This window comes from Rhipicephalus microplus, chromosome 2, assembly GCF_043290135.1.
Source record: "Rhipicephalus microplus isolate Deutch F79 chromosome 2, USDA_Rmic, whole genome shotgun sequence".
NCBI lineage: Eukaryota > Metazoa > Arthropoda > Arachnida > Ixodida > Ixodidae > Rhipicephalus > Rhipicephalus microplus.
In genome coordinates this window covers 290,302,941-290,315,758 of record NC_134701.1, presented here as the reverse complement: position 1 = coordinate 290,315,758, position 12,818 = coordinate 290,302,941, and the positions used below count along the sequence as shown (strand labels likewise).

Below are 12,818 nucleotides of genomic sequence, written 5' to 3'. Positions count from 1 at the left end.
AGCTGCGTGAGACTATGAATATCACAAAAGCCATTCGACCGGTTCATAAAAGACTGAACAGAGCAACGCAGTTGCTCGCGATCTCGGACCCCAAGCTCGGTTCTAAAGTTTTGTTGCAAAGCATCGTTCAATGCCCGCCACGGTGGAGCAGTGGTAAGGGTGCTCAGCTGCTGGCACGAAGGTCTCGTGTTCGATCCCGGGCGTGGTGGTTGAATTTTGATGGATTGATTGATTGATTTGATTTGTGGGGTTTAACGTCCCAAAACCACCACATGATTATGAGAGACGCCGTAGTGGAGGACTCCGGAAATTTTGACCACCTGGGGTTCTTTAACGTGCACCCAAATCTGAGCACACGGGCCTACGACATTTCCGCCTCCATCGGAAATTCAGCCGCCGCAGCCGGGATTTGAACCCGCGACCTGCGGTTGAATTTTGATGGAGGCGAAATGGCAGAGGTCCGTGCACTGTGCCAAATCAGTGCGCGTTAAGAATACGAGATGATCGAAATTTCCGGAACCCTCCACTACGGCGTCTCTCATAATCATAATCATATTGTGGTTTTCGGACGTAAAGCCACATTATTATTATTATTATTATTATTATTATTATTATTATTATTATTATTATTATTATTGGAGTTCTCGTCGTCTAGCCACGGGACGGCATGGAAACGCTACCTCGAAACTGAGAGAAATATTTATTAGTAACAAGAAACGTTAAACTTTAACACTGATAGGACAAACAGTACACCTGGCCGCTACGCTCGCCGTCCGCAGATTATCCATCGCCACGTCGGCTGACCAACACACGCGCGCACATGCCCCGGCAGTCTGCCGCCAACTCTCCGCGTATATATCTCGTTGGCTGGCGCTTTTGTAGCTGATCCGTGGTAAGCGCGCACCACAACTGCGCAGCACGTGTCGTTGTCGAGTGGCGATGCGTGCGATTCACATAGTATATAAAATGCAGTCTATACGCATAAAAACAAAATGGCCACCTTGGTCGAACGTGTGTCCCCCTTTTGAAATCTTTCTCGATTCACGCCACTGGTAACACCCCAATGACTATAGAACGTTGGAGCGGTGCGCTCCAAACTGCGCAGGCACTGTCGGCTGTGGTAACACCTCGTTTAATAACATAGCTGACATTATTTGGTGTCTGCGCGTTCTCTAACGCGAGCCATCTCAAACCACTTGCTATCAGTGAAAATCCGTAAGCAAAGGTTGTGTGCATAAGCCGACGTTTCGACAAGCAAGCTTGCCTTTGAGGCTGCGCAAGCCTCAAGGTCCACTTGTCAAAGTTTTTTTTTTTTTTCATCGTAAGCTTTGTTTTATCTTCTCCTTCCTGCCGGGCGTTTTTTTTTTTTTTTTTTCTCTGTAGCGCCGAACGCTCCACGACCCACGTGGATGCGTATCTTCGTTCCGACGGTTTCTCTAGTGTACGCGTTTGTGACTAAAATGTACGCGTTAACTTGATAGCACAAAACCAGACCGGTGGTAAATACACTGCTTGAAATGCTATTATCTTCCAGGAGTACTAGTGCTTTTCTGAAATACCATGGAGTCTTTCCATTGTCGATTTAATTCTCATTCCGATTCCCACAATGCGGCTCTTCAAGACAACAGCGCTATTTGGAAGAGGGGAGAGAGAGGATGATCGTGACACGAGTGCTGACTCACAAGCAAAAGTTTACTTTAAAAACCAACAACAGCCAACCCTGCTATACAACAAGGCCACTCGCACATGCTGAGCAGTCATACAGGTCTACACACGTGTGGCCAATACATACGCCCCAATACATTCAAAGGAAACACGCGTGTTATAAAAAGCAAAAGAACATCAAAATACAAGCACATTATTAAATGCGAAGCAATTATTTGCGTACTGCAAGCACTTCTGGTGACTATCAATCTATTTTATCTAGCCATTTACGTTTACGTGTTCCCATGATCACCCGCTTAACTTGACGTGAACCAAATTTATTCTGGTAGGGTAATTGATGATTGATATGTGGGGTTTAACGTCCCTAAACCACCATATGATTGAGAGACGCCGTAGTGGAGGGCTCCGGAAATTTAGACCACCTGGGGTTCTTCAACGTGCACCCAAATCTGAGCACACGGGCCTACAACATTTCCGCCTCCATCGGAAATGCAGCCACTGCAGCCGGGATTCGATCCCGCGACCTTCGGGTCAGCAGCCGAGTACCTTAGCCACTAGACCACCGTGGCGGGGCCATTTCATAACGTATCGCTCAATAAACAAATTACTCCCTCCTCCTTAATTCCCTCCGCATGCTTCGCATAACGTCGACTCCCAAGGTGCGTGGAATCTGCCGATTTTTTTCCCTAAAATACCAACCCGTAATAATATTAAGTGTTGTGGATAAGAGCAACTGATGCTTTTCTGGCATGCTGACTCTGCCTTCGCTGATGGTCCCTTCCGTTAGCCCTCTCGCGCATTGATTCTTATGCCTGAACAAACGGTTTCTTTCGCTATCGGCTGACATAAAATATCTATCCGATTGATTCATATGTGGGGTTTAACGTCCCAAAACCACCATATGATTATGAGAGACGCCGTAGTGGAGGGCTCCGGAAATTTCGACTGCCTGCGGTTCTTTAACGTGCACCCAGATTCCGCCTCCAACGGAAATGCAGCAGCCGCCGCCGGGATTCGATTCCGTGACCTGTGGGTCAGCAGCCGAGTACCTTAGCCACTAGACCGCGAGGGGCTCAAATATCTATCTGATGCAAAGGCAAACTTTCACTATTTACTCACTGTACCCGCCCGCCATTAAAATTCCAAGCCTTAAACAGTGGATGACTCACATCTGAAGCATCTTTATTCTGCTTTTCAGAACATGAAGTGCGAGCCTTGTCACAGCCCGACTTATCTTTCGATGCAAATGGGGACCAGCAGTGGCAAGTTTGTTTAAAGAGAATAAGACCGCATACTACGTTGTTTTGAATAGGTGGAATATATTATATGGCATCGGTATTCTCTCGCTGCACGCATGCTCTTTTAACACGAAAGTGTTTTATGCTGGGGTCTATCAAGACTTCAACGACGTATTTCCGTCACGACGCCGAAAATACATACCATCAGAAGATAAAGAACGAAGTATGGGCCACCTCCCCGAAGAGAACTCGATGGGATTCGAAGCAGCAGCGGTGCGCACGGCTTTGACCCGGTTGAAACGGACTTCGACGTGGGTGCTCTAGCACCCACGTCGAAGTCCGTAGAATGGCTTGAAGCGAAACTCGGTGTAGCGTTTACTCGAGTAAACATCTGTTTGTAACGCGAAGACACAGAAGGTGGGTTGGGTTTTGTATAAGTTTTATCGCAGATAAACGAGCCGAAGGAATGGACAGATTTAGTTGCGCGTCTGTGGCAGCCGTATGGACGCAGCCTGATAGTCATTTTCAATGACAGGCAGCGTCCGTACGGCTGCTGCGGACGAGCAACTAAATCCATCTAGTGTACCACTCGACGTGGGGTCAAGCATTATAGGTGGTGGAGAGGGTGAAGCGAGAGAGAAGTGTGTTGAGAGCAGGTGGAGGGGCAAAAAGAAGGCAGATCCCACGTACAGTGCAAATCGATGATATGCGTACAGTGCGAATCGATAATATGCGATGCACGAATAAAGAAGTTTGATATGCCACTCTAAAATCAGCACAATGTTACGAGTTGCCGGTAAATGATGCCGTACATGACTTACGTGTCATGATTATCATGTTTAGATGTGTCGTTTACCTTTGTCCTCTATTCACGTCACATGATACCGAATTTAGTATGTGTGGAGCTTGCGAAACGGCCGCGAGCACGGTATGAGCGGCGTGGTATGTTGTCATTTTCTTAAATGACACGCTTGTCAGCATTATCGTGTTTACACCAGTCATATACTTTCGTCATCCATTGACGTCACGTAACACCACGTTTGGTATATGTGGAGTTAGCAAAACGGCCGCGGGCGCATCATGAAGGGCCTAATATACTCCAATGTAGCGTTGACGTGCGTGAAGGCGGCGGCAGTGACGCTACGATAGCAAAACGCGAGCACTCTATAGTCTGACGCCAGGCGCGATGAGCGTCCATCGGCACGGCCCAACGGCAACCGGCGTGAAATGCGACATGCTGCATTTCGCGCCAATGCGTTACCCAGAAAACATTGTCTCTCCCTCTTCGCGTGACGGGTCGTGACACATGTAACTCAAACCATTGCCGCGCAACATGAATCCACAACGCCATGCAGGCCAACGCAAGGCACGCGCTGATTATTACATGCGAAGGTACAAAAACCGTGAAGACGTCCTCTATGTCGACGCTGCGGTAGGCCTACTTGAAGGAACGGCCATGGTTGCTGCCATGACAGAAGACGGGCGCATTAGCATTTCCGCGTCCGGTAAAACGGCACGCCCCGACGTGGCTGAGGGGGTTGCACTAGCCCTAGCAGTGGTGCATGCGGCCGCAGATTCTACCATTACAGAAATTTGCACTGATTCCCAGAGCGCTTATCGATACTTCCGTCAAGGCATAACACCAAAGACAGTCTCACGCATACTGAGCAACATTCCTTCACTTCTCCATCCGGTGACTATCACGTGGGTGCCTAGCCATGAGTGTATCCCCGGGAATGAGCGCGTTCATGCGCATGTCCGAGGTCTTTCCATCCGGGCCCTGGGGCTCGCTCACCCGAACCCGTGAGAAAACCACAAGAGGGTATCCGCACCTACCATGAGATTACGAGGTATTACCGGAACGGCAGACGAGATTTCCCTGCCCACACTTCTCCCTCACCCCTAATCGGAGTTCAGTTTGGCGCCAGCTGCAGACAAAATCATTGATTTCTCCCTATTTGGCAGACCTATTTTACCCCACTCTTCACCAACCACATTGCACCACCTGCGGGGCACCCCAGGCTGATCTTTTCCACTGTTTGTGGAACTGCCCAAAGCCCATGGCGGTAGACCCTATCCCTAACCCTTCCCTTTCCTCGTGGGAGACCGCTCTTCGTGTCACTGGCTTGGACGACCAATTGTGGCTGGTGCACCGAGCCCGCCTAGAGATGTCGGCCTGGGGGCTCCCGGACGTCTAGGGGCCCAACCACATTTACTTTGATTTTTTTTAATATAGTTGTATCCTCCTCCTCCTCTTCTCGTGACGGAGAGACGCCGGACGCGCCAAAACGCGCATGCGTCACTGCAACACAGCGCGGCGCGTGCCTGCGAGTATATGCCAAGACCGGCGCCTGGCGCGGCAACGCCGGCGTGACGCGGCGAAATGAACGCCGGTGAGCACGCGCACTGCGTTACGTCCAAATGTATTGGCGCCTTGACTGTGGTATGTACTCATGTTCTCACATGACACGCATCTCATGATTATCATGTTTACACCAGTCACATACCTTCGTGATCCATTGATGTCACCTAATACAAAATTTGGCATATGTGAAGCTAGGGAAACGGCCGCGAGCGCATCATGAGTGTGGCATGAAGTCGTGTCGTTACATGACACTCATGTCATGATTGGCAGATCCAACGTACAGTGGGAATCGATTATATGCGAAGCACGAATAAAGAAGTTTGATATGCCACTCTAAAATCAGCACAATGTTACGAGTTGCCGGTAAATGATGCCGTACATGACTTGCGTGTCATTATTATCACGTTTAGATGTGTCATTTACCTATGTTGTCCATTCATGTCACGTAATACCGAGTTTGGTACATGTGAAGCTAGCGAAACGGCCGCCAGCGCATCATGAGCGTGGCATGTACTCATGTTGCTACATGACACGCATCTCATGATTTTCATGCTAGGGTCGGTCGCTTGTGTTCGGCATGCAGTCATGTCATACCATACCAGTTTTGCAACATGCCATCTGAACGAAACCCCCACAAGAGCTGCAAGACCATGAAATGTAAATCATGACATTCATGACATACATGTCATGATTTTCATGTTATGACTACTCAAATATGTTTTTCATACAGTCATGTTATGCCATACCAAGTTTGGTATAGATACCATTATCGGAACGGCCAGGAGAGCTAAAAGTCGTAGGCGGCTAGATAGATAGATACGCTCAACAAAATCACCGAAGTTAGGCAAGAAATGCTTCGCATTTAAAACGCCTCTCTTTGGCAAAAGAAGAACACCTCTCCCTCGTCAGCCCAGGCGCCGGTCGTAACAGTGTCCAATCTGGAACGCTCTTCTGGCTCTCGCACCGTTTTCTCTAATTCCGCTCTCACCGTACAGCTGCCACAAGATGTACAACCACAATGGTTTGTTTATTCATTGATCATGGGCTGTAGTCTTCGGGATACAGAGCTACCACCCAACGTCAGTGAGGACGCGTCCACGTTAAACGGTGATATAACTGCCAAACACTAATGGACGTTGCGCAAGCCCTCTCATATGAATACACAGTGAACATTCAACCACTTCTGTAAGGATACCGATTCCTATGACGGAAGAATCAATTCTTCTTTTTTTCCTGCTTTTGTGCCCCACTCCGATTCGGTGTGTGCCTGTATGGACATTCTTTGCATCGTGGTGAAACGATGCCGAGCAGGCATAGCTCGCCAAACTCCCTCATGAGTCGAATAATTCAGACTCAGATCAAGCCGTTAGTCTGAGTTCAGCTGTCTACATAGTCCTTACTATATAGTTCTCCATTTTTATTTACATTAAAGGGGCCCTGCAACACTTTTTGAGCATGGTCAGAAAACGCAAGCGATCGGTAGTAGAGGCCCCCGAGAATAAGCGAGCCAAATATTTTAGCGCAGCACGTGACCTGGAATTAACAATAAATTATCAAATTCAGCTAAAAAAATGCTTTCTCTTCTCTCTAGAAATGACGGAAGACGCTCGAAAATCACGCGTAGAAGGCCATCTATAAGCCATTGGCTGATTTAAACATGGCGCACTCGGTCGTTACAGGGATCACCGCGGGAGGTCACGACTTTTCCGCGCGTGCGCGCGGGATCAAATAAAAAAAGCCGCGTACTCGAAGAAAAAAAAAGAAAGAATTAGTCCCGTATCTGCATGTTACACAGCAAATTTCGTCGAAAGACGATAGTCTTGCGTCTGGAGAGAGTGGACAAAGCGTTTAATTGAGTTAGAAGTGTGGCAGCTTGGGCTAGTTGGTATGACATGACGATAGTTATAGCGAGAGAACAGAATGACGACAAAGAGACAAGACCCGTCCTTCGTGTCCTTCTTGTCTCCTTGTCGTCATTCTGTTCTCGTGCTATAGCTACCGTCATTGTTTATATAATGTTCTGCGCAAGAAAATCGGTGAATTGTATTGTAGAGGCACTGCGTTAGAGTACCACGAGCGTGCAGCGGAGGTGAACGAGCGCATAAAGTCACGTCACACGTGAGATATGAGTGCTATCTCGCAGTTATCTTGGAAAACAAAGCGCGCAGCGTGCGCGCCCGTCTCGGTGGTGATAAGGTGTAGAACGCAAGGCGACGAGTAGGTGCCACCACGGTGTCGTCTTGACAAAGCGTTGGAAACACTTGCATTTTCGTGCAAGCGTTGCATTGTCAGCGCAGCGTGATAAACGCTATGGTCCTTAGAATTACTTGTGTATGCCTTTTCTAGTGAAAAGACACAACACAGAATATTGACGTGTTGTTATGGTGCCTCAGATATGCGCAATAATTGCTGTTTAATTGACAAGTATGAACACTGAATCTTGATCAATATAGGTGGGCGCTGTGGATGGGGTTGGTCGTCTGGGGTATCGTTTGGTGCTGTTTTGGGTATCGTTAAGAGCGGAAAAACATACAAATGTACAGACATACAGACCAAAATTTTTGCATCGAAGGTCCCCAAAAAGGACTATCGTCTTTAAAAAAGCTCAAGGTCACGAGGCACGCTTGACGTATTTTCTTTGCCCCTGTTATCCCTCTCTTGCGCTGTCGCCTGCACGAGAGAAGAGAGAACGCGATTGCAGCGTGCGACAGTTCTTTGTAACTCCGATCGTACTAGATGGTTTTTTAAAAGTTATGCGGCGTTAAATTCGTGGGGCAATAAACTCTTTTAGTGAATCTATTTTATGGTTACTTGGAAAAGTGTTTCAGGGCTCCTTTAAGTTACTGCTGTTTGGTATAGGGCATCACAAGGGAAAATAACTTAGGCCGAATATATCGATTACGGAAAAAAGCTGTGCGCATAATTGCAGGTGTTTCAGGTGATTACCCTACCAGACCGATTTTCGAAGCCCTTGATTTACAACTAATACCCGACACGTACAATTAAGTTTTAATGAAGCGATGTTGTACTTTTCGAAAGAAGCATTATTTTTTTTCTTACTTACTGATTTGACACCCTACACCTGCCCCTATAGCACATGAGCCACTGGAGAGTGGAAGATCCGTTACACACCACTAGCTATGGTCGACAAATGATGTGCTAGACTTACTTCCACTAACATTAAATAGTTGCCTGCAATAAAGCATTCCTACTGCTTCTTTCTTTCGAAAGTTTTGTTTTTATAGTGTGTAATGACTGTTGCAGTGTTTTCTAATGGTGCGAAAGCCTCTGTCAACAGCATTACTGTTGTGACTTCTGCAATGTCTCCTTTAATGATGAAATAAAACTGAATGGAATATTTTGATGGGTTTGAGTGCGAGTGAGTCCGGTTGAGAAAAATTTTAATGAGTCTGAGTCCAAGTGAGTCCGGTTGAAGAAAACTTTGATGAGCCTTAGTCCGAGTGAACCCTAAACGCAAAATGTATTTCTTAAGTGAGTCTGAATGAGATCTACACTTTTTCTGCCGATCTATAGTTCTATTTACTCAACTTCAGCATTATTGTCAGCTTTACGTAGACTTAAGTTTATACTGACACATACTTCGAAGACACAACGTTTACTATGGTTGCATGGCGGGCTTGTTGGTTATTAGCGCTGTGTATGTGTTCTGTGTCTTCTTCTCTGTCCCGTCCTGGATGCGCTATACCTCGAACAACGGTTACATGGCAGCTTAGTATTTATTGATCAGAGGCGTGAGTTACGGAGGAAAAGGGGGCGCCGTGAACTTACCCCGCCCCCCCCCCCCGGACCCCGGAAACTCTTTCCCGCGAATTCTTGAGGAAATTATGTCATGCGAAGCATCCCTTTCAATTAAAATGTCCCTTTGTGATTTCCACAACGGATATCTCATATTTGAAGATACGAGATCAAAAGGCGCCGATTTCCCGATATATTGGCATTAAGGAGCATTGACAACAAGGAGCCAATTGTACGCTAATGGACTCAATAGTTGGCTTACTCACACTCACTCAGATTCGGATAGATCCGTGAGTATGAGTCAGAGTGAGTACGAGTGAGTAATAGTTTCGTTCAAGTATGACTGAGCCTTCTTGGGAAGAAACTTTAGTGCATCTGAGTCCGAGTGAGTCCAGTTGAAGAGTATCTAGGTCAGTTTTTTTACCAACGTATGCTTGCAGTGCTCGTAATATTTCGCAAGTGTATGCGTGTGTGCGTATGTATGTGTGTCACTATCTGCCCCGCACTGCAGTATCCAGAGAGTGGGCTTTGGGAGGTTCTACCACTTACCTTACCTGCGTTTTTTTTTTAATTTATGTTTATATAGACACGCATACGAACGCATGGATATACATAAAGCATGGTTGGACCACCCCTATACTTCATCCGACGAAAAAAAAATGCTGCCTGTGCTATTGCTGTCCCGTGTCTAGCGGAGTGTCACGCTTGACTTCAACGAACACTAAGCCACATTCTGCCATCTTTGCGCGCAGATCCACGCCATCATAAACAAAACCGACGCCGATGCCGTGGTGGCTTCTTCCGGTGTGCGGGTCGAGTTCAACACTCGACGCTTCGCTATCGACGAGCGTCGGGAGCTCTACTACCGCACCGAGGTCCAAAGCCGCGCATACGCACGCGAAATTGCAGAGGTATGTGGTTCCGCTGAATTTCTGCATGCAACTTTAATAGCAGCTACTGACATAGTGAGATGAGTGTTCAATTATATAAGAGTCTTCGAAAGAGGATGGCCAGGTAGGCTACGTTGAGTAGCATTTTCAAATGACACTTTATATAAAAACGCAATGTAGGATGAAAGTAACCGACGTAGAATGAAAAAGGGAAACACACGACACAAGCGCTTTCCGAATGTCGTGAAAATGTGGTTGCTGAGTTACCATACACAAAGAAACATTAAAGACGTGCGAATAGACACGGTCTCGTTACTGCGCAGTTTACGTAATGAAACGTGGGTTTATTATCTCAAAAAATTGCAATCAAGTTCTTTACAATAAATTTTGAGTTCATTGATGCACATCCGAAGCGTGGTACACGATGGTTTTTTAAAAGTTTCTGCAAATTTTCCTTAAAAATTTGAGGTCCTAAATGTAAAAATTCATTGTAAACACCCTCAAGTGCATCGCACCACGTATAGCCTCACCAAAAAATTTCATAATATTAAGTGCGCTTGACTTGTGAGTTTCCCATGAATAAGGTTCCGTCTTTGTTAAAACATCCGTGAGAGCAGCATATTATGACTGCTTGATGATAGTTTCTCTTCAAGCCACTTGTGGACATGTTGCGCGAGTGCTAGCCATCACCGCTTTATACGATATTCTCTCACGTGTGTGGCTGTGTAATGTATTGATATCATACCAAAACGGTGGTCAATACAGCCAGCGCCTCTATTTTTAAGTGCCTGGGCGGACACTACCCTCAGGCCGTCGAGCGCGCCCTTTGCCTCCGCTCGGCGGCTTCTGACCGGCTTCTCGTCGTACGAGTAGACGACGAGAAGCTGGCGCTAAACGGCGTCACGAAGTAGAAAGCTCGCGATTTCATGTTTTCGTGCAAGTTTCATTGCATTCGTGCTTCTCGCATGCTTTCACGGGTAGAAGGGAGATGAAAAGTAACGTGGAAATAGAGGAGCGCTGTTTTCACCAAGCTCTGACCGTGATGACAATAGAAAGATGCAAGATTGTTGCTGATTGTACCATGTATGATTCTGTTTTTCTATCAATCATGTAGGCTACATCCCCTTGAAAATAAATACTAAACAGCAAAGAAGGTTGATACAGCATGTCTGCGTTTCTTTCTATGTCCACTGTACAGTAGGTATTCCGCCGGCAGTCAGTCAGATGCGGTGCTACCTGTTCGATACTTCCAATCAACTTTCAATACGTTCGAGTTTTATTTTCTGCTTCAGGTAACTGCTACCTCACCATTTCCGTGCCTCAGTATGTCACACTGTTGTGTACCACTCTCCATATGAAACGAAAAGAAATTAGATTGTCAGATTCTCTTTTTTTTATTTCTCATTAGGGATAAAGAAAAAAAGAGAACTCAGAAGTTTTCTCATGTATTCACCAAAGACGACTGAAAGGCGGAAACAATCTTCTGCATCCCATTAAATGTATTGAACGTTTCTTGCTTCCCTCCGAGATATTTTTGCTCCTCACGTGGTTTTCTTACTGCCTCAGTAATTGCAGACAATGCTAACTTTTTACCACTCAACTGGTTACGAACTACCTCTGTGATCAGCCCATTTTGACCATGCGAAGATGTAATATGACGACGTCATGTTATGTCACCTTCCGACGCGTCGCTTAATTTTTTTATTTGTGACGTCATATGATGTCGTCTTCACGTAATTATGATTGCTTGCATCACCCGCATTGACGCCGCCAAAGCGAGACGACGTGGGCGATCATTTTTCGCTTTTGACAAGGCATCTGTCTTCACCTAAATACACTACGGCTGTCGTTCCGTGACAAACACACAAACGAGCTCAAGCAACTTACAACAGGCGGCATTTTAAACGCCTGTCACATTGGCTCATGTTGAGAGTCGGATTTACACCAACAGAGTCTGTTCAAAACATCCGTCATCGCACCACATATGCCGCTCTTTTTTTTTTCGTACCACCACGACTTCATTGCTTTAAGCTTTCAAATACTGAAATCATTCCACCTAGCATAGTTCCTCCTTTTCTGGCAGTTGCTTTCTCTCGGCGGAAACACATCTTCTACTCAATAGCTTTACGAAAACAATTCGGGATTACGCATATCCCTGGAAGCAGTCGATTGGCTGTGCTATTTAGCGCACTGACTTCAGGCTTGCGTATAATGTGCTACACCGCTAGACAGCAGCAAGGATCAGCGAACATTAAGCACCTAAGATTTTAGTATTAGCCCCTGGCAAATGCTGCTTTCAGAAATCGACTTTTAGTCAGTCAAAAACCAACTTTCAGTCTAGCAAACATAAAGGCGACAAAACAATGTTCCGGGGATAGCTTACATGCATTCTATAGTATCAACCAAGCAGACGACGCGCGCGCTCCTCGATCAAATAGCCGCGAAAGACACATGTCTTCGAAATTGGCTGGGTACCCTGAACGACAAGTGCTTCGCGATTCTCGTTTACAACTTTTCATTACACTTTAACCAGTGTGAACACAGCCGAAAACTGAACCGTATAGCAGCTTCGAATGCAGCCGCGGCATTGGTTTGCGCGAGAGACGACGCGATGACGAGCCTATTCCAGTAGCGGCACCTGGTGGCTAAAAGCCGCTCTAACGCCGACGGCCACTTTTCATTGAAATCCGCTCCTTCGCCCGTGCACGGCGCATAGAGGGTGCAACAGCCTACCTGAAGGAAAATTTGGAAATTATTCGCTAAACTTTAGTTACGAGCGACAACCTGTGTACATGGACACCGTGTGTGCCTTCGTGTTGCCCTGTGTCCCTATGCTGCTTTATGTTCAATGCATTCGAGGTTTCATTTAGCTTCCGGTCAACGTGCAAATAACTGTTTCAAATG

At 46.5% G+C, this 12,818-nt stretch overlaps 1 protein-coding gene across 4 annotated transcripts in view; it reads left to right on the top strand.

Moving 5' to 3' along the window:
* Nucleotides 1-12,818, top strand: part of GABA-B-R3 (gamma-aminobutyric acid type B receptor subunit 3) — a 207,209-nt gene that overhangs the window by 164,755 nt on the left and 29,636 nt on the right. For all 4 annotated transcript variants that reach the window (XM_075882248.1, XM_037429129.2, XM_075882246.1 and 1 more), the window contains one exon: nucleotides 9,777-9,935. In XM_075882248.1, the coding sequence (XP_075738363.1) occupies nucleotides 9,777-9,935 (159 nt within the window). The remainder of the gene's footprint in view (nucleotides 1-9,776; nucleotides 9,936-12,818) is intronic.